The 19,394-nt window shown below is 37.0% G+C and overlaps 1 protein-coding gene across 1 annotated transcript in view; it reads right to left on the reverse strand.

Moving 5' to 3' along the window:
- Positions 1 to 1,212: 1,212 nt before the first annotated feature.
- Positions 1,213 to 19,394, reverse strand: part of IGF2R (insulin like growth factor 2 receptor) — a 78,350-nt gene continuing 60,168 nt past the window's right edge. The window contains 12 exon segments of the mRNA XM_026675248.2: positions 1,213 to 1,633; positions 1,635 to 1,706; positions 4,027 to 4,096; positions 5,438 to 5,590; positions 6,385 to 6,571; positions 11,185 to 11,369; positions 12,795 to 12,941; positions 14,083 to 14,200; positions 15,426 to 15,562; positions 16,566 to 16,800; positions 17,589 to 17,735; positions 18,458 to 18,665. Coding sequence (XP_026531033.2) covers positions 1,289 to 1,633; positions 1,635 to 1,706; positions 4,027 to 4,096; positions 5,438 to 5,590; positions 6,385 to 6,571; positions 11,185 to 11,369; positions 12,795 to 12,941; positions 14,083 to 14,200; positions 15,426 to 15,562; positions 16,566 to 16,800; positions 17,589 to 17,735; positions 18,458 to 18,665 — 2,004 coding nt within the window. The 3' untranslated portion in view covers positions 1,213 to 1,288.

A 19,394-nucleotide genomic window follows, 5' to 3' on the forward strand; every position in this document is an offset into this window, starting at 1 on the left:
ACATCAAATCCAGGTACCAAGTGGAAGCCAACCTTAAGTACTCCAACGCGAACAGGACAAGACAGAAAGGAGGAATGAAGGAAGAGCCTCTGGCCAGCCTAAATACTGGTACACAGTTCTTAGAAACTCACATGTTGCCCATGAGCCTCTTAAAAAGCACTAAGATGCTAAATACTGCAAGAAGAACTTGTTCCAGCTTTCCCTTAAGGTTAATTGTTGAAGCTTGTAACAATGATCAAGGAGTTTGGTGACAACATCCAAAGAGTTTTACTCTTCAAAAGAAATGCATCTAGTACCAAAACCTTAGTGTGCCCCTGTTCTGCAAGTCTGTGGCTTTAAAGCAGCCATAAAAATTTGTAGGGCAATACAGCTGATACTCTAGTTTGACCTGGAATTAGTTGGCAATTTCCCGAGGATAAAAAAATTGTTTAAGCTTCTGATGGGAGACAGCATTCGGAAAAAAGGGTACATGTGTTTTTTCATCACAACAACAGTTCGAGAGAAAAAGCTACAAGCATTAGTAGGTAACCTGAAAGGGTCTTTGGGAAAGGCATACTCGTTATTTTTTTGCCCAGCTAATGTTGAAGGATAGCACTGGGTTGCTGTACCAACAGTCTTGTAAACACTGATGAACGACATTATATGACTGGTACCAAAAAACAGACCTAACATGCAAAGGACAGCCACTGCTCAAGGCTAAAGCTATAGGATTTATACCTTCCAGCTAAAACATTTTTCAAATCAAAATGAATTATTTTAATTGAATAAGATTACAGAAATCAAATATACAGGCATATTCAAGATACAGACCAGCTCCATGATGTACACCAAAGAAACCCAACCTAATGAGATGGGTGAATCTACAGAAGAAAATACCCTGCCTGCAGGAAGAACAAATTGCCTATCTTTTTTTTTCAGTGAACCTGAGTAGTGAGAGCAATAAATATAAAGAGTGTTAAAATCAAGTCTCACAATGAAGCGGAAAGGACTTCATTTAGATTTGAGCCCATCATTGTAAAATATGATACAGTTTCTAAAACCTTCCCAAGGAATATATGAGTGTTCTACCCAAGGAGAATTATCTTTATTTCATTCACTGAATGCTAGAAACCCAGCCGTCACCAATCATTGCAAACAACTAGGACCGACCCTTCCCTTGAAACAATCTCTTGCTAAAGGCATCAGCAACTCAAGTTTTCGTTTTTGGTTGGAAGTGTTTTGCTGTCCCACCTTAATGTATTTAATATACATATACACATATGGAATTTTAATTAGGCACAATTGCAGGTTAAATGTTCAACAAGTCCTCGTCGCTATCATCACGGTATGATGCAATGTTCATGGAGTTCTGCATTTCTTCTTGACCAAAAGTGGGGCTGGTTTTGCTATACTTCCTTCCGTTAGGCAGAGGAGTTTTTCCACCGCTTGAAGGCTTATGACCTTTGTTTTGAAATGGCCTTCTAGTGCTGCTCAAGCCTCTTGAATCAACATCTCTTGCTGAATGAATCTTCACCTCTGGTATTGTCAATACTTCATCCTCACTGTCCATGTCATCCACTGGAAGGGACATGAGGGTATCTGACATGACTGCCCTTCGTGCTACGTGGCCATTTATGTGTGTTTCGTTTCCTGAACTGATGATTTGGCGTGGCTACTTCTTCCATGAGCCATTCTGTTTCATTCTCATTTACTTCTTCAGTATTTATCTGTCAAGTCCAAGGATACACAAGTAGTGAATGGTATTAAAAATATGATAATTTAGTTTACTGAAAAGCAAGCTACATCTGATTTTGGAGAACTATATTCAGCAAAATAAATATTTTGCAGGTTCATACATATTTTACGAGAGGGAATCAGGAACAAACAATGGGAAAACGGATCATTGAGCAAAGAATACAGTGCTTTATGGATCATTTTAGTGGTACTCAAAAATCTGTGAAGCCCTTTGAATGTTCAATATTTTTGCAAAAATATGATCTAAAACATGATGTATTCTTCACACATCCTGAAACTAGATAAATAAAGCTTAATTAAACAAATGAGTTTTATTATACTGGTTCATGTATTTATTGAGGAAAATTATCCAAAACTATATATTTCTGTGTGGCAAAATTATGTGAAGCTCTAGGAATATAAGTTCACTTGGAGGGAAATTAGAGTGATCATAATCAGATGGGAAGTCCTTCCTTAAAGAACAGAATTCTGGGTATCCACTATCAAAGTCTAATCTTTACAACACAGGTACATGGAAATATGTCATAGCTGGAACAAAGGAAGTCTTTGAATTCCTCTGAAAACAGCTGATTCTCAACAGACTAGAAGAGGTTACAAGGCTATTTTCAAAGGGTTTGGACAGTATCCGGTAAGACAGATTGTGTACAAATGGAGGCAACTCAACCCTATACTTAATGTTTAATGTATACCTAGTGTTTGATCCACTAAGGTCTCACTAAGAGCAAGGTGTATAATACACTAGAAACGCTCAGGGTAATGTTTCAGAAACTCTTTTGCATTGATAAATTGCAGCATTCATGAAACCATTATCAAGAGAACAATGAAGAATAATGGTATGCATGGCAGAATTGCAAGAAGAAAGTCACTATTCTCCAAAAAGAATATTGCTGCCCATCTACAGTTTGCAGAAGACCTGAATATGACAGAAAGTTATCGGAAGAATGTTCTGTGAATGGATGAGACCAAAACAGGTTTTTTTTTTTGCCTTGAATGAAAAAAATTCTGTTGGTGAAAGGCAAACACTGCATTCCAGCACAAGAACCTTGTCTCATCTGTGAAACACGGTGGTGGAATCATGGCAATATCATGATTTGGGCCTGATTTGCTGCCTTTTGACTAGGATGGCTTGCCATTATTGATGGAACTATGAACTCTGAATTACTGTATGGCCAATTCTAGAGGAAAATGTCAGGATGTGTGTCTTGGAATTGAAATTTAAGAGAAAGTGGGTAATGCAGCATGACAACAGCTCAAAACACACAAGTCATAAAACCAAAGAATGATTAAATCAAAAGAAAGCTAATGTATTGAAATGGCCAAGTCAAAGTCTAATCTAATCCTTAATCTAATGGAAATGTTATGGAAGAACCTGAGAGAGCAATTCATGTGAAGAAACCCCCAACATCTCTGAGTTGAGGCTATTCTGTACGGAGGAATGGACTAAAATTCCTCCAAGCTGATATGCAGGACTGATCAACAGTTATCAAAAAAATGTTTAGTTGCACTTATTGCTACCCAAGGAAAGTATACCAGTTATTGAAAGCGAAGGTTCACATATTTTTGCCAAAATAGCTTTGAATCATTTCTTTTAATAAATAAACAAATATATTTTTGGTTTATTTAATTAATTGGATTTTCTTTATCTGGTTTTAGGACTTGTATGGAAAACAGATCATGTTTTACATCAAATTTATGCAAAAATATTGACAATTCAAAAGAATACCCAAACTTTTATGTACCACATTATTTGATTAAATACAAGCAACCTTGTTCCTACACAAAAGGGTTGTTTTCTACAGACAGGATGAGAAAGGTATCGCCTCCACTTGCTAAGTGTATATTCTAAGAACATGGCATGGAAACTGATAGGATGGCTTATATTTATAGTTCAGAAATGCCCTAAGGGCCATCAGTTCCACAATGTGATCTAGAGGAATACACTGTAACCTCTACCCCTTTTCTTGCAAAACTCTGGCTAATTTTCCATTTGGCCTTTATTCCTTTGAAATGACACACAGCCATGCTTTCAATATTTTCCCCCAAGTCTGGAGGAATGGAAATATGTATATACATTTCTTCCAAATACTAAACAATAGGCAAAAATCTCAACTGAAAGCTATCAATAAATAATGCTTAGTGAATGTATGGCAGATTTGTTTAGTTTGTAAAATTCATCCAGTTATTTATATTTCATGCTTACTTATAATTAAGTAGCACTGATTTTTACAAGATATAGCTCTGCACATACAGAATTATAAGGAGAATATTTGATGCACTTATATAATAAAATACCTTAGAATATTTATAAGAAACATTTGATGATCTCCGACAGCAGTTGATTATCTTCTGCTTCATAGATTCTCTACGAAAGAAAAATTAATGTTACACACGTTATACTTTGTATCTGTAAGTTTGGGTGTCTTCTCAATAAAACAAGCCATTATCAAGTTGCAAATGAAAGGGAGAAAGGGAGATACCATGGTTGAACAAAGAAAGAAAGCCCACATGTCAAGGAACAGCTCTGTAGACTTTGAAGAGGACCCTGATGGTAGGCTACAGCAGTAGTCGGCAACCAGTGGGCCGGGGACCACTGGTGGTCCACAGAGAAATGTCACCCCCAAAGCCTCCCCCCAAAGCAATTAATCCAGGCTGCGTGGGAACACAAGGCTGTGCCGCCCACATGGCCCGCAAGAACACAAGGCTTGCGTCGCTTGCATTGTGAACAACATGATGTAGTGAGGGGAGGAGGGAAAGGGTGGAGGGGGCCCCACTCACCCCACGTGCTTCACCTGGCCACCGGGCTGCTTCTTTCCGTTTCTTTCTTCTTATGCTTCTGGCTGCACGCAAGGAAAGCAGCAAAGCAGTCTTTCTTTCTCTCTCCCAAAGTCCACCAGAAATGAGTCTTTGGGACCCTGCAAGGCATCCTGTTCCAAGACATTGCGCCGGCGTGACAAGTCTCACAATCTTGCAATCCCAAATAAAGATTGATCGGTAGGAAAATGGGGTGGGGAATTTTCCTGCAGACTTTTTTGGGGATTATCCCAGGGTCTCTGGTCCGTGGGATTTAAAATTATGAGTTTGGTGGTCCCTGAGGTCTAAAAGGTTGGTGACCCTGGGGCTAGAGGCAGGAGGTAGTGGTTACAGTGGATGACAAAAGTGGGAATGAGATGCTACTAGTAGCAAAGTTTTGACATCAATAGCAATTTCTAAAGATGCGTGTAGATATTAGCTCTTTCAAAAACATTTGTGCTTGATTTTAAAAAACGAGGCGTGGTCTGATATCAAAAAATTGGCCAGTACTATTTGTTGTGTGCTACTTCTAGAGCCGTGGTGGAACGGTAGTTATATTGCCAGCAGTTCAGCAGTTTGAATCTCACTGGTTCAAGGTTGACTCAGCCTTCCATCCTTCCGAGGTTGGTAAAATGAGGACCCAGTTTGTTGGAGGCAATATGCTGACTCTGTAAACTGCTTAGAGAGGGCTGTAAAGAACTGTGAAGCGGTATATAAGTCTAAATATTCCTATTGCTACTATCCTATAAGAATAGTAATATGTTTAGTGGAGAAACAGTTCTAGCAGTTTTATGGGTGTTGGACATGTTGTTTTCAATGATACCCGAAGCTTTCTGGTTTTAAAATTTTTCCAAAATGTTCTATTGAAGAGTTATTGCAAAAGCAAAAATCTGAGCATTCTCTTTTGTCCTACCTTCTTTCTTTTTTGTAAAGTAACAGGATCACAAGACATGCTGTGAGAATCACAAGGAGCAAACTCAATAGTGCTCCAACTGCTTGGCTTCTTCCTGAAAGGCCTTTAGGAAAATCTTCCACATACTTTCCATCATTTGTTGTTTCAGAGCTTCTGCAAATGAATAAAGAAATGTGAATTTGAATTCAAAAGGTATCATCTGCTGTGCAAAAGCAGACTTCCAACCAAACAAGAATAATTTCCCAGCACTGGTTTTTAGTTATCTATTCAATTCTTCAAGTCCAAAAGGGTGCTAAAGTTATTGTCATATATATAACTGTTGAATGACTACTATTTGAATTCAAGTTAGGTATGTTATATTTCACTTTATTCTTCATGATGGTCACATTTGGGTCAAACATCTAGAAAAGGCAACATCCATGATACCAATCCTTCAGATTTAGTAACAAAAAATAGAATTGCTGAATTCAGCAATGGACTGAGGAGAATGAAAAAAACTGAAATTCAATTCAGGCAATACTGCAGTTTGGGGAAGGAGATTCAATCTGTTTTCATTTCTCTCAATAGATTTATAGCTGAATATAATCTCTGATCTAGACTAAATTTATCCAGAAGAAGCTGTAGCTTGAAGTAAACATCTGACAAATTTAATCTAATAAAGATGATTGATGTTCTGGTCAGATCCCACTAATACTTTTGTACTTTTTTGCACTTTAAAACCATTAAAACTAAAACTGTGAACACACACATATAATTTGAGAGAAAGAAAGAAATGTCCAGGTTTAGCTCCAGTTGAGACAGTATGCACTATATAGAACTTTTGTGATTTATTTACTCAATTTTAGAGACTGCCAGACTCTAGAATTTGGGTAGCTTACAATTAAAAAAGAGAAAAACAAACATGGAAGTAAGAATTAACAAGAATTATTCTCATGAAATTTACTTACACCAACTGGCAAACCGCCGAGGTGTACCAGGTGAATAAGTACTGGCAGTCCGTTGATTCATGAAGAAATTTTGGGATGCCTTCTTCAGCATCTTTATCACAGTGGAAGACAACAGTTGAGGAAACTGATTTTTTGGAATCTCTGCCACATGTGGAGTCAGAGAAGAACACAAGTTCCAAAACATCATCTGCAAAGAAAAAAATAAATAAAAAATTCACAATCAACTGTTGGACATTTTGTGGACACCTCCAGTTTCTTGGGCTGTTAAGGTGATAGGGAAGAAATGTACTTTCACTCTTGCAGGTATCCACAAGATACAATAGCTGGTCTACTTCCCCTTTTGTACCTACTTATTCTCTTGTAAATCCTTCATTTCCTATCTCTCTCTGCCAAAGAGGGAAGAGGATGTAAAAAATGGAGCCAAGCACAGGAGCAATTGCCTATTTAAAAAAAAAGCACACACCCCCCCACAGAGCAGAAATTGCTTAAACAAGCAACTGGGTTGGGGGGAGGGGAGAAACCCAATCAATTTATGTGGTCAATCTCTCCTGTGCCTATTATTTTTCGACAACTTCTCCCTTGTATTTCTTTCTATGTACATTCCTCATGTGTGCCTTACTCCCTTCTTCTCCAGGTTCCCTGCTCTGTAAGCAGGAGGGGAGAAAGTTCAAGCACAGAACAAGGCATACTAACTGTAAAGGTAACCACATAACTGAGGGACACCGTGAAGGTTGTAAATATAGGCATTGGTCCTAAAGTTACTTTTTTCAGCACCACCCTAACTGAATGGTCACTTAGCAGTTGCTAAGAACTACTTGTTCTTATTTATACAGAAAAGTTGCTACATTCTCGCTTAGTAAATGATGTTCTTGCTTTAGTTTCCTTCTTTCCTCTCATGGAGGTGAGCTGGCAAATTTACACATTAAGTTTCCATTTGTGTAATGACTGGAAGGAAAAGGGGTGAGTACACAAAGATTGATCTTTTTTTGTATTCCCACATTTGCTCTCCGGCTACCCAGTTTAGGAAAACAAAAAAAAATGAGATCTATATATGTAAAAAATCATTTTTTTTCAACTATTCTCTTCTCAGAAAGCAAGAGAAGTTTCAGTGAAAAAAAATATACTGTATATACAACAACTTACCCTTCACCCTGCTCTTCTGTAATTGAGTATCGCCTTTTCAGTTGTTCTTTAACTTGGAAAGGCAATAAAGGGATGATAGAGGAGCACCAAGGGGGAAATGTAACCCTCCCCATATGTTTAGGCTCCCTTCCCCCCTCTCTATATATATAGAGGGGGGGAGGGGAGCCAAAACATATATACATAGGGAGAAGCAGAAATAAGGAGCCACTTTATCTTCACTCCCTGGGATAGGAAAAGGTCAGAATCAAAGTCCCAAAGGTGCTCTTTTTCAAGAGGCGATTGGACTTTCAGAGCTGAAGAAACTTCTTGGATGAGAAGTGAAATGTCTTCAAAGAAAAACCAGAAAGTCCCAGTGCCTCTTGAAAAAGCACCTTTGAGACAAACGTGACCTAGATGACTGAGTCAGAATCAAAGAATCCCCATGTTCAAAAAAATAGAACTTTTCACAAATTCTCAATGCCTCTCAATCTGCCTAAACAGCCAAGAAAGGGCATATGCTATCATCTGGAGGGACAAGAGGATAAATTAATATCCTTCAGAGTTGGGAATGACTGACAGGCTATGAATAGCATTATTCAGTTCTACTCACAGGAATGAAAACTAAAAAGGTGAAAATCAATAGGGAGAGAGAATAAAAAAAGAACATACACTGATACTGAGGCATCAGTATAATTATAATAAATAAGTAGATGGTGGGGATGTGCAAAATGCTTTATTTATATATCTTTTATCAAATTCATATGGCTGTCCCATCACACAAAAATTATTGGGTAGATTTAAGCCCAAATAATTCTAGCCACAAAACAGCTACTGCCGAGTAGTTCTTTCTTCAATTAAATGGTATGAAATGTGATTATTTCCTTCAAGAATTGTTGGGAGGGGAAGATGAGAATAGGAAAAAAAAAAAACTCCCAAAATCAGACTTTAGGGGAACCATAAAAACTGGTATTAGGGCATTGATCGGAACCCAGACACTGGGCTTTTTAAGAAAGCCTCAAGCACGGGTGTCAAACCCGCTCACATCGCGGCCCTTATCGTGACGTATCGCGATGGTTTTTGCCTTTGTGGAGCTGGAGTAGGCATGGCCTGTGCAGGCCATATTGACAGGCCTGTCCTAAAAAAATTGAAGCACCTGCCTTGGATTGTGTTTGGATGTAGTTCGAAATATACTGGGAAGATTGGGACTTCCGGTTTGAGCTTCTTCAGCGACAGACCGAAACCGCAACTCTGCGCGGTTTCAATCTGTGCTCGCCGCTGGAGCGCCCCGAGCCGGCTGGTTTCAGGGCTAAGCCACCCCGTAGAGGTGGTGAAAAAGGGGTAGACTGCCTGCAGGGTTGAGGAGAGCCGCATCTCTCTTCCTCAGCTGGCCATTACTCCCTTTCCCGAAGGCAGTTGTAGCAGTGGTCAGAAATGGCCACCACAAAGAAGAACTCGACCGGAAAAGAATGTGCAGGAGGAAGATAAGAAGAGAAAGTTTTGGTTGACTGGGTCAAACAGCAAAAGCAACAAATAAGTACCCTGGAATTTAAACTATAAAAAAATAATACTGTTCCCAAAGAAGATCTTTAAGCAGCAAAGGACAGAGAAAAGGGAAAGGATTTGGGTTTTTTTTCCTTTTCCTATACTGACAGCTAAGAGACTTAAGCAAGAAATTGGAAAAAAATCCACTTTGATATTAAAAGGCATTTAATGCTGAAAATAAAAAGTCAAAGGGGTAATAAAGATTTCTGGATACTTAAAAGCTTTTGAAAACAGGAAAGGAGAGAAAAAGAATAAAAGGGCAAGATCTGGAAGGGAGGAGACTGCCTGGAATTAAAAAGAACTCACAATAAAAGCTCAACAAGACTTCTAAAAGATACATTTTAACTGAAACATGGCAACAAAATAGTAAAACCCCAGGAAGAGAAAGTGAAAAAAGAAATAAGAAGAAATAACTCAAGAGTATTTGGATTACTTGGTGATCTCTGGATTCTTGGTTAGGGCATTTGAATGACTAAAATCAATTGGGTGGTTGTTTAAAAGTGTTTAAAATGGCTCCACTCTTAGAAGAACTGAAAATGGAACTTAAAAAGTACAAAGAAGATGCACAAGAAGGGAGAGGTTTTTCTGGCTTCGTATTTCAGTTCTTAGAAATGGAGATTTGGAACTATGAGAAACAACAAGAAACGCCTTCAGAACAAGAAGATTGGGACAAAGAAGAAGCCATCTTTAATGAACAAGTAATCTTAGGTGAGTGGGGGGAAGGAAAGGGGGGAAAGAGAATGGAAAGTTTAAGACTAGGAAAAACAACCCAAAAAAAGAATAGATTGAAAAATAAGTATAAAATCAGAAAGCAATAGAAGAGGGAAATGCAGAAGAGAGAATTAGAAGTAGAGAGACAAGGGGGTAAAAAGGGGAGGGAGAAGAAGAGAGGGAAGAAAGAGAAGAAGTTATAAAGGACAGAAACAAAATACAGAGAAACAGGGCCTATTTAGAGATAATGGGTGAAAATCTAATTGAAAAAGGGATTCTGCAAAGGTACATAAGATAGTATTGTTATATTAGAAATAGAAATAATTGTAGAAAATATGAAACAATGTATGATTAAAATGTTTGATAAAATAGTTATTTTAATTTCGTGGAATGTTTGTCAATAAATAAATGTAATAAAATGAATATTTAATGATTTATAAAACATATGTGAAGAGAAATAAGGGAAAATTAATTATGGAGATTATACATGTCTTCAAGGAAGTATATTTAATTGAAAAGAAATGTTAAAGATGTTAAGACTTTAATGAATATTAATGATAGAACTGAATTGGAATGGAATGAGGGTTTTAATTACATATATTTATAATCCTTTTTTTAAGAATATAGCGTGTATTATAAGAATGTACCAAGCAGGATTCAATTGGAAGTTATGTATTATGTATTATATTGAATGTTACAACTTTAAGGTATATATTGAAGTTTAAATAGAGTTGAATGGATAAAATTAAAAGATATAAAGGTGTCATACTCCAGTTAGTAACTACAGGAGAAAAGTTGTTTAATGAGAAAAGATAATATGAAATTGAAACAGGACAGACAAAAGTATAAATATAATGATTTGAATTGAGATGAGATAATCAAAATAAAATTGAGAAAATTAAAAGAGGGGAAAAACTATATAGAAAATGCAAAATAGTAATAAGATATGGAATAGAACACAAAAATGAGCATGAAACTGAGTTTGTGTCTGTATAAAGAAGTGTAACCCGGGACCATGCTATTTTCAAAAAAGATGTTTTACTTGTATTATGTTTTGTGTGTGTGTGAAAACCCAAATAAAACTTTAATTAAAAATATATATATACTGGGAAGATTGAGGATGAGTACGCAGGTGAGATACCTGATAATGGGACATGGTTACATTCTGGGGTCTCAGCAGACATGGGGATGGGAGGTAATAGTGATGAAGAGACACAACATAGCAAAATTGCCCTACTTGCTCAATAAAATCACTTTGGAATCACTCTGGATTTCAACAGAAGATTTAGAAGAAATTAGGAATAAGCAAAACATTCTAGGTTTTATTTTTAGTGAACGCTGAACTTTTAATGCAATTTGTTTAGTTTGGGTTTCTATTTTGTACATAACTCAGGCTGTCCTCATCACTAGCAAGTCACTACTTACCTTGAATATAATAGTGAGCATTTTTTGATGATCCAACTCTACGAGTACGTGTATCTGACGTTTTAACTTGACAGATGTTAGCTCCCATGCACTGTGAATTCTTTGAATCAGTGATAGAAGAAAGCTGAATCTCATAAATGTATCTGTCACCATTTGTTCTGAAATCTCCTGATGCATTGTATAATCTGAAACAAAAATAAAATAAAATTAAAACACATAATGCACACACATATACAGGGTAATGATATAGAAATAACCAGAGCTAAGACAAACAACTTTGGAAGCACCTCTTTTCACCTAGCTAATTACTACTATTCTTTATTCAAAGGAACCTATTTTAATTCACCTAAAATTTCAAGTTTAGTTCCATCTAGCAAGGGACTGTCCTCACCCATTTTCCAAGCAATCTACAATTCCTCAATTTTCGTTTTATCTGAATGCTATATTGGTAGCCTTCAACTTAAAATCATTTGTTTAGTGACTGCTCAAAGTTACAATGGCATTGAAAAAAAATGACTTATGATGGCTTTTCACACTTTACAATCATTGCAACACCCCCAAGGTCACGTTATCAAAATTTGGATGCTTGGCAACTCTTATATTTATGATAATTGCAGCATCCCTGGGGTCACATGATCACCTTCTGATGAGCAAAATCAATGGGGAAGGCAGATTAACCTAACAACGGCATTAGCTTAACAATTTCAGTGGTTCATTTAACAACTGTGGCAAGGAAGCTTGTAAAATGGGGCAAAACTCACTTAACAACTGTCTTGTATAGCAATGGAAATTTTGGGCTCAATTGTGGTCGTATGTCAAGGACTACCTGTACCCATCTTCACGATTATTTATAATGCACAAGAATACACGGTTGGGTTGGAGAAAATTTGTCCAAATGACCTTCATTCTAGAACTAGTTTTTACTTTTAATGAAAGTGAGTTCATTTAAATGATAGGGGTAAATTTTAAATTATATATTTATCATAGCTTTATAATATATCTACAGTAAGTACTTTCCTAAAGATTGAAAAATCTACACCATATCTCTTGCACCAATCTTCCACATATACACAAATTTGCTATTATGCCTGCTGGAGCAGAATTTACTTCTGTTCTATGGATTTACCTACTATTCTACAGATTTATGTTGTACCAAGAGAATCTTTTTTTAAAAAAAATAAATCCAACAGATTAAGATGAATCTGTCTCTGCGAGAAAATGGAGTTTATTTTTCAATATGCACACATACCTAACTATGTAACATTAGAATCATATCTATTTAGCTTACATAAATAACCCATACATGTGCAAAATTAGTTAACTTCTTAAGAAATGTATTAACCATAAACCATATACCAAACTTGAGTTATTAAATGACCCTTCTTATAAAGTTGTCAGCACATCCACCCAGATTTAAAAGTTATTGCATTGTTTTTTTTTAAAAAAAAAAATCCAGACTGATGGTTGTGACCCGAAACTTCACATTTCTAGAAGTGGCAGGTAGACATTTTGCTCAGTTCAGTTCACCTACCAGTTTTTCACTAAACCAATTGGCAACTAAAAAAGCAGAGTCGTCTCGTCTCTTATAAGTATTTAAAAAATTAACTTACTTGTAATAAATGTTACCCAAACTGAAATTCTTTCCTGTCTCTGGATTTATAACTGTGCCATTCTCTATCTTTACTTCTTGAGGTTTCACAGCACAAGCTGCCCGAGTTTCCCAGGTGATATAATAGGCACAATTTTCTTCATCAATCCTAAGAGGAAGCATTTGGGAAATTAACACTTAATAATAGAGGCAGAAATGGCATAATAAAGACTAAGAGGTAGAAAAATGACACTTGCTATTTATCTTTACTATTGTGTGGATCTGATGGTTGGATTTACACATTTCACTGAACTTAAGCCAAGCACACATTATTCTGAGATCCATTATGGTAATTCTAGTTCATAATTTAATGTTCTTTGTGAACCTAGCCAATTGTATTTATTCAATAAAGTTTAAACAAAAAAAATACCCCTTTTCTGCTGTGTAAATCAGAATGCAATTACGTAAAGAGTTTCAGTTTTAAAGAATTACTTCAAAATTCTCTGTAGCCATAAGAGGCAATGGTTTATAAATCACTCATTTAGAACAGATGGCTATTTAGTAATCCAATGTAAAACCTTTAGAGAATTTGACCTTAAAATAGGCATGCTGTCAAGAAAAAGGGAAAAAACCCTTCTCTCTTATTCCTTCCACACTGCCTCAACTATCTGAGCAGAATGGTTTAGCGTGTAAAAATACACCATTACCGGTATATTATTGTATAAGGAGGATGTGTATCTGTGTTTGTGCACATGTACATATGTTACATCAATTAGCTCAAGGTGTGCAACTGGCTTTCAGCAGATAGAGATTCATGCTCTAAAAAATGGAAGAATTAGAACCAAAACTAGACTGAAACATAAGATTCTATTTTTGTTGGTATAGTTAGCATAAAAATTATTTTATTTCTACTGTTTAATTTGGTAATTAGTGTAGGTCACTCTTCTACACCACATATTGGTCTTTCTCAACATTCATTCATTTTATTGACTTCATTTGTATGGCCATATTATGGTCGATTAGGACTTACTGAAATATACAGAACACACTAGATCAGAGGTGTCAAATTCACGTTGCCATGGTGGCGTCATGTGATGTATCAGGACTTTTTCCCTTCGCTAAACTGGGCGTGGACGTGGCCAGCGCATGATGCATCTGGCCCGTAGGCCAGGAGTTTGACAGACCTGCACTAGATCAAAGAAAGCTTCCCTAAAGCCTAAATGATACTATGTGCATAATATATATCTTGATAAAAGCTGAGGTGGCCTTTGTTATGCCATAAAAAACAAATCATCCATGCACCTCCCTACCTGTTGAATCTTGGCAACCCAACAGTTTTTCCACATTTTAACTCTATGACGGTTGTTGCCTTTTTGTTCCTCTGTGGACATTCATGACCATTGGAGTAGCTGACAAGAACTTTATCACCTGAAATAAAGCCCCAGGTTTTATTAAAAGCAAAATGAGATTCTGAATCTAAAGCAATACTGTGAAGCTCCCCAAATGAATTTAAGTAGGTGCTATTTTAATTAATTTTAATTAAAATTCTTTTCAATTAACTTAATTATTTCTTTATGACTTGGCATTAATAATATTTCCTCCATCAAAAATGATTGGTAATATCTTCAAATGCTAATATATAATAATGGCATATTTGGGACATATGGATATATTTAACATATATCCATATTATGATTTCATAGATGGATATAAATACATTTTGCAAAATTTAAAATATTTTGTCCCAACAACTGTTTGAATTTTATAAAGAATAGCTAACCCACATAAGCACTGAGCACCAAGACGTTTCTTTCTATTTCCACATCCACAGACTCTTTCTAGACGATCACTTTATTTAAGAGAAATTACATGAATGTAATGGATAATAGGTAATAGCATTAGTGTGTTTTCATGCATCCATATGCAAATGAGCTCATGTAACCTTAATTAAATTAGAAAACAAAACTAAAACTAAGGATAACTCAGAGTGGAACCCACTGTAGCTTGCAACTGCCACCAATAGGCTTCCAAGCCCCATTTTAAGTGCAAGGTATCACCATAAAACTATTTAAGTTGTGATCAGGTCATGAATGTATCTTTTCTTTTATGTACACTGAAAGCATACGCACTAAGACAAATTCCTTGGGTGTCCAATCACACTTGGCCAATGAAGAATTCTATTCTATTCTATTAGGGACCCCTTTACACACACATCATCTACAAACATCTACAGACTATCTGCTTAAGTTCCTTTCCCTGCAAAGGATAGGGACACAGGCTAGAGAACAGATTTTCTCTGTGGTTTGGTGAAAACAGTCTGTCCTAAAATGTGTACTCAGCTCCTTCATTCTGGCATCCTGGATGGCACTAACAACCTTTATCTTTTTTTATTGAACATGTGGCTCCTAGCAAATGAACATTGGGATACTTTGCAAAGCTAACAATTCTGCTTTTACTTATGTCTTAAGAATTTTTTTTTAATAATGTATGACCAACTTAAACATTTTATCATGATTTTACTGTATACCACCTGGATTTGTTTGCATAGGAGTACAAAATGGTGCAAGGGTAATAATAAATAAATATGTTAACAAATTAAGGTTATTTTCACTTTCCCCTGCATAAAGTAGCAGAGGACACCAAAAAGACATACCTGCAACATTAAGTGTTTGTGTATGAACTAATCCCAGAACTTGGACAGCACCATTCTGATTTCGTCGGCAAACACTTGCCCTGTCAGGACAGCCCGAGGGTCCTTCATGGACTCTCTGGCAAAGGTTCATGTAGTAACTAAATCCAAGAAGGAAAAGAAGTCATTTCAGCAGACCTCCTCTCTCAGTTTAATAATTATTTAAAGCATTAATACTCTACTTTTCACTCAAAGTTGTTTTAAACACAATCAATATAGGACAGTGATGGCTAACCTTTTTGTCATCGCGTCCCGAAAGTGTGCACATGCATGCGCATGAGTGCGCATGCGTGCCTGCACCCATAATGCATGCATGACCCCACACACTCCCTCTGCCCCTCTGTGCATGCATGCGGGACCCCCCCGCACTCCCCCTGCTCCTGTGCATGCACACTGGACCCCCATGCCCCTGCCCCCCTGCACATGCGCACGCATCTCCCACCTGCACCCTGCACCCCCCATGCCTGCGCAGCAGATACCCGAAAATCAGCTGGCTGGTGGGAGGTGCACAGGCATGCGCAGTGGAACTGAGCTGGGGTGACAGCTCGTGAGCCCACAGAGATGGCTCTGCGTGCCACTTCTGGCACGCATGCCATAGGTTTGCCATCACGGATATAGGACCTCAATAAGGAACACCTTACATTTCTTTAATTTCCAAGACCATAAAATGGAACGTTGTCTATCTATGACAACCAATTTACGTAAGGTCATTTGACTGAAAGAATTTTCCAAAAGTTCTTCTATAATCTTCAAAGGTCTTTTTAGAATTTTTTACCCTCTGGCAATTTCATAAGTGATAGTCAATCTAAACACAGTATTCCAATGATTCTAGATTATTCAGCAGAACAAATATTTCTAGTAAAGAGGTACCCCTTTTTACTTAGTAGGCACCCCTCAATTCCCTTTGTTGTACATTTTCCTTCAATCAGTCCCTTGACTGAAAAAACGGGACTACAAAACTTGATTTAAGCACTGCCTACCCTTAGTCACTTTCCTGAAATTCAGGCAACCTTGCCTGAATTGCAAGAGACACACTTGGAAAAATGATTAGCTATATTAGCAATGAATAACAAACTGGTAAGTTGAGTTCCAAAGCACACTCACGAGCTGCCCTTGTCTGCGAAGACCCATGAGCCTGTGAGGGAGGAAAGTATTCTCAAATCGTAAGTTTTGTGCTTCTGAATAAACTTGCATTCCATTTTCCTTGGAGGACATAGAAGCTGTGTCCTCCATTCAAATGTGACAGAGCAGCCAAGGACCTCACTCAACAGCTGAGGACTTCCGTTATTAGCATTTTCATCACACTTAAAAATAATAGTAGATTCACGCTGCCCAGCTTCTGCAAGATATAAACAAAAGCTTATAAGCAGACTGCAAATCCATGGATTAAATTATGTAGGAAAGTTATTAACAATAAATAAATTTTATGGTTCAGGCTGGGTACAATGGTTCAGTAGTGTTATATTTGGGCAAAATTGTGTAAGTCTAGGCATATCAGCTATCTGAATTAGTGATCAGAGCTGGAATTATTATACTCCAATTCAAAGGAATAAGGTCATACAGTACATTACAATATCAAAAGAGACATAGTACATTTGGGGAGGTTTCAGAAAGCAAAGCGTATTTCCTACAAAATTTTCATTTTAAAATCTATTTAAAATAAGCTGAGTCTTATTCAATCTGAATATTTGGAATATATATATATACTTGAATATTCAAGTATACCTGGAATTCAGTCACATCAAAATTTGGACACTTGGCAACCGGCTCATATTTATGACGGTGGCAGTATCCTGGAATCGTGTGACCCCTTTTTGCAACCTTTTGACAAAGCCGATGGGGAAGTCAGATTAACTTTACCAATTTGTGTTACCAATTTAACAACTGCAGTGATTCACTTAACAATCGTGGTAAGAAAGGTCATAAAATGGGAAGGGAGAACTCACTCAATAACTGTCTCGTTTAGCAACATAGATTTTGAGCTCAAGAACAACCTGTATCCTGACTGGATTTTCTTTTTATCAGCTGTTGTTTCATCTCAAGCCACCAGATATTCCATCACTATAGAGTACAGCTGTGCATCTTAATGCTTCATCCTGTGTAACAGAGTTTGATCTTCTTACTTACCATTTACACAGAATCCCCATTTTTGATCTCTCCCTAAGTTATCAGTTGTGGCACACCATGGATGCTCTCGCCCCTCTGCTGTGCACCTGTCATAATTTTTACCATTATACTGGAAAGGGAAGACACAAAGCTCACCCTTTTCAGTCACTGGGAGGGAAAAAAAAGACAATAAAATGTTTAATGGGCAATACCTATGAAATATAAAGAGTAAAATATAAATATTTCTTAACCAAAAACATAGCACAGAAGTCGGTTGTCAGTGACACCCAGAATTAAGAAGGGCCAAGTTCCAAATAACAATTTATGTAACCGCTGTTAGCAGCCATCATTTTTCTATATAAAGTTTATTTTAGAACAAATTGAGATGGGCTCAAAGATCAACACTCTCGGCCACTTTCACCTGGAATGCTTCTGCCTGCCAGCTCTCCTTTCAAAACAACATCATATAAAGAGGAACAAGATGCAAGCCCAAAAACTTATCATCTTACAATAAAGTTCAAGGGGCATGCATTTATATATGCCGAAAGTTCAAGAGGCATGCATTTATATATGCATGAAGACACCGTGTATTATCCATCAATTCCTCCTTTTCACCTCTTATAATTAGACAGTCCAGAATGGTATATAAGTTAATATGTATGATCACTGGACAAAGTTCAATCTCAAAATCACTCAGTGAAAATTCTATGGGTGAATTCAGCCCGAGTAACCTTAAATGTTACCTTCCTTAAATTCTCAATGGGATTGTTCTTATTATAAATAAGTTAAGGAAATATGGTTAGTTTATCTTGAACTTAAAAGCTGATGAATTAAGATACTAAGCAAGCAACGGTGCAATTTTCAAAGTAAATTCCTTGCAAATCTCGTACCTGGAGGACATTTATCACCACCCTTATACTGCAAGAAAACAGCTTCATCTTGATGTCTGTAGTCCAATTTTATTTCTTTTTTGTTGCCAAATGAGATGGCATTGTTGCCAGAGATAAGACAAACTGCAGCGTCTTTGCATTTTCCTTGAGGTATATCTGCTGCTTCTGAACATACCCCAAGATGGTAGCTCCTACGCCCAGAAGGAACCTGTTTCGACAGCCAAAACTATACCATTAAAGAACTGCAAATGGAATCAGAGAAAATGCTAAATATGTTTAAAGGCTCAATATGGCCATGCCAACTTGTGAAGGGTCTCCCAATGAATCTTCCAGAGAGAAAGTTCACTTTCAACAGCAGGTTCAGATGGGTGCTTTGCTCGGTTTCCAAAATACTCCAGTGAATATGATGCTCATAAAATTTCCAAGAGTTGTTACCAGAATTTCATCTCACACTCATAGGAGGAAATAGTTCTAGGAATGCCATTTATTCATCTACTGATGATCAATGCATCTACATTTGCATGATTTTTAGGTCCATGTCTTACAGAAAAACAAACCTTTGTATGATGAGCATATTTTATTATAATATGTACATCTGATTTTCCTACAGAAACTCAAATTTGTGTCCACAGGGTTTCTTGACATATTTTGACCTGAACAATAATGACTAACCCAAAATGAACTCCAGGATGCTGTTGGATTCCATTCCCAACACCTTAACTACTACTCTCAACTGCTCATGTTTGGGAGAGAAAATATGAGAAATGCAGCTCAGTTCCCTTGAGAGACATTTTCATTGACAATATGATATACATAAAATTTGCCACTGTGCTGCAACCTGATTCCCCTCTTACTTTATCCCAGAATATGTGATTTAGGATGGTGCTAAAAGCATAACACTAAGCTCTGATATGTGGCTCTGCAACAAACTAATTCC

The sequence above is a fragment of the Notechis scutatus genome, chromosome 1, assembly GCF_049901735.1.
Source record: "Notechis scutatus isolate UNSWTSFEM ecotype Mainland chromosome 1, rNotScu1.2, whole genome shotgun sequence".
In the NCBI taxonomy this organism is placed as follows: Eukaryota; Metazoa; Chordata; class Lepidosauria; order Squamata; family Elapidae; genus Notechis; species Notechis scutatus.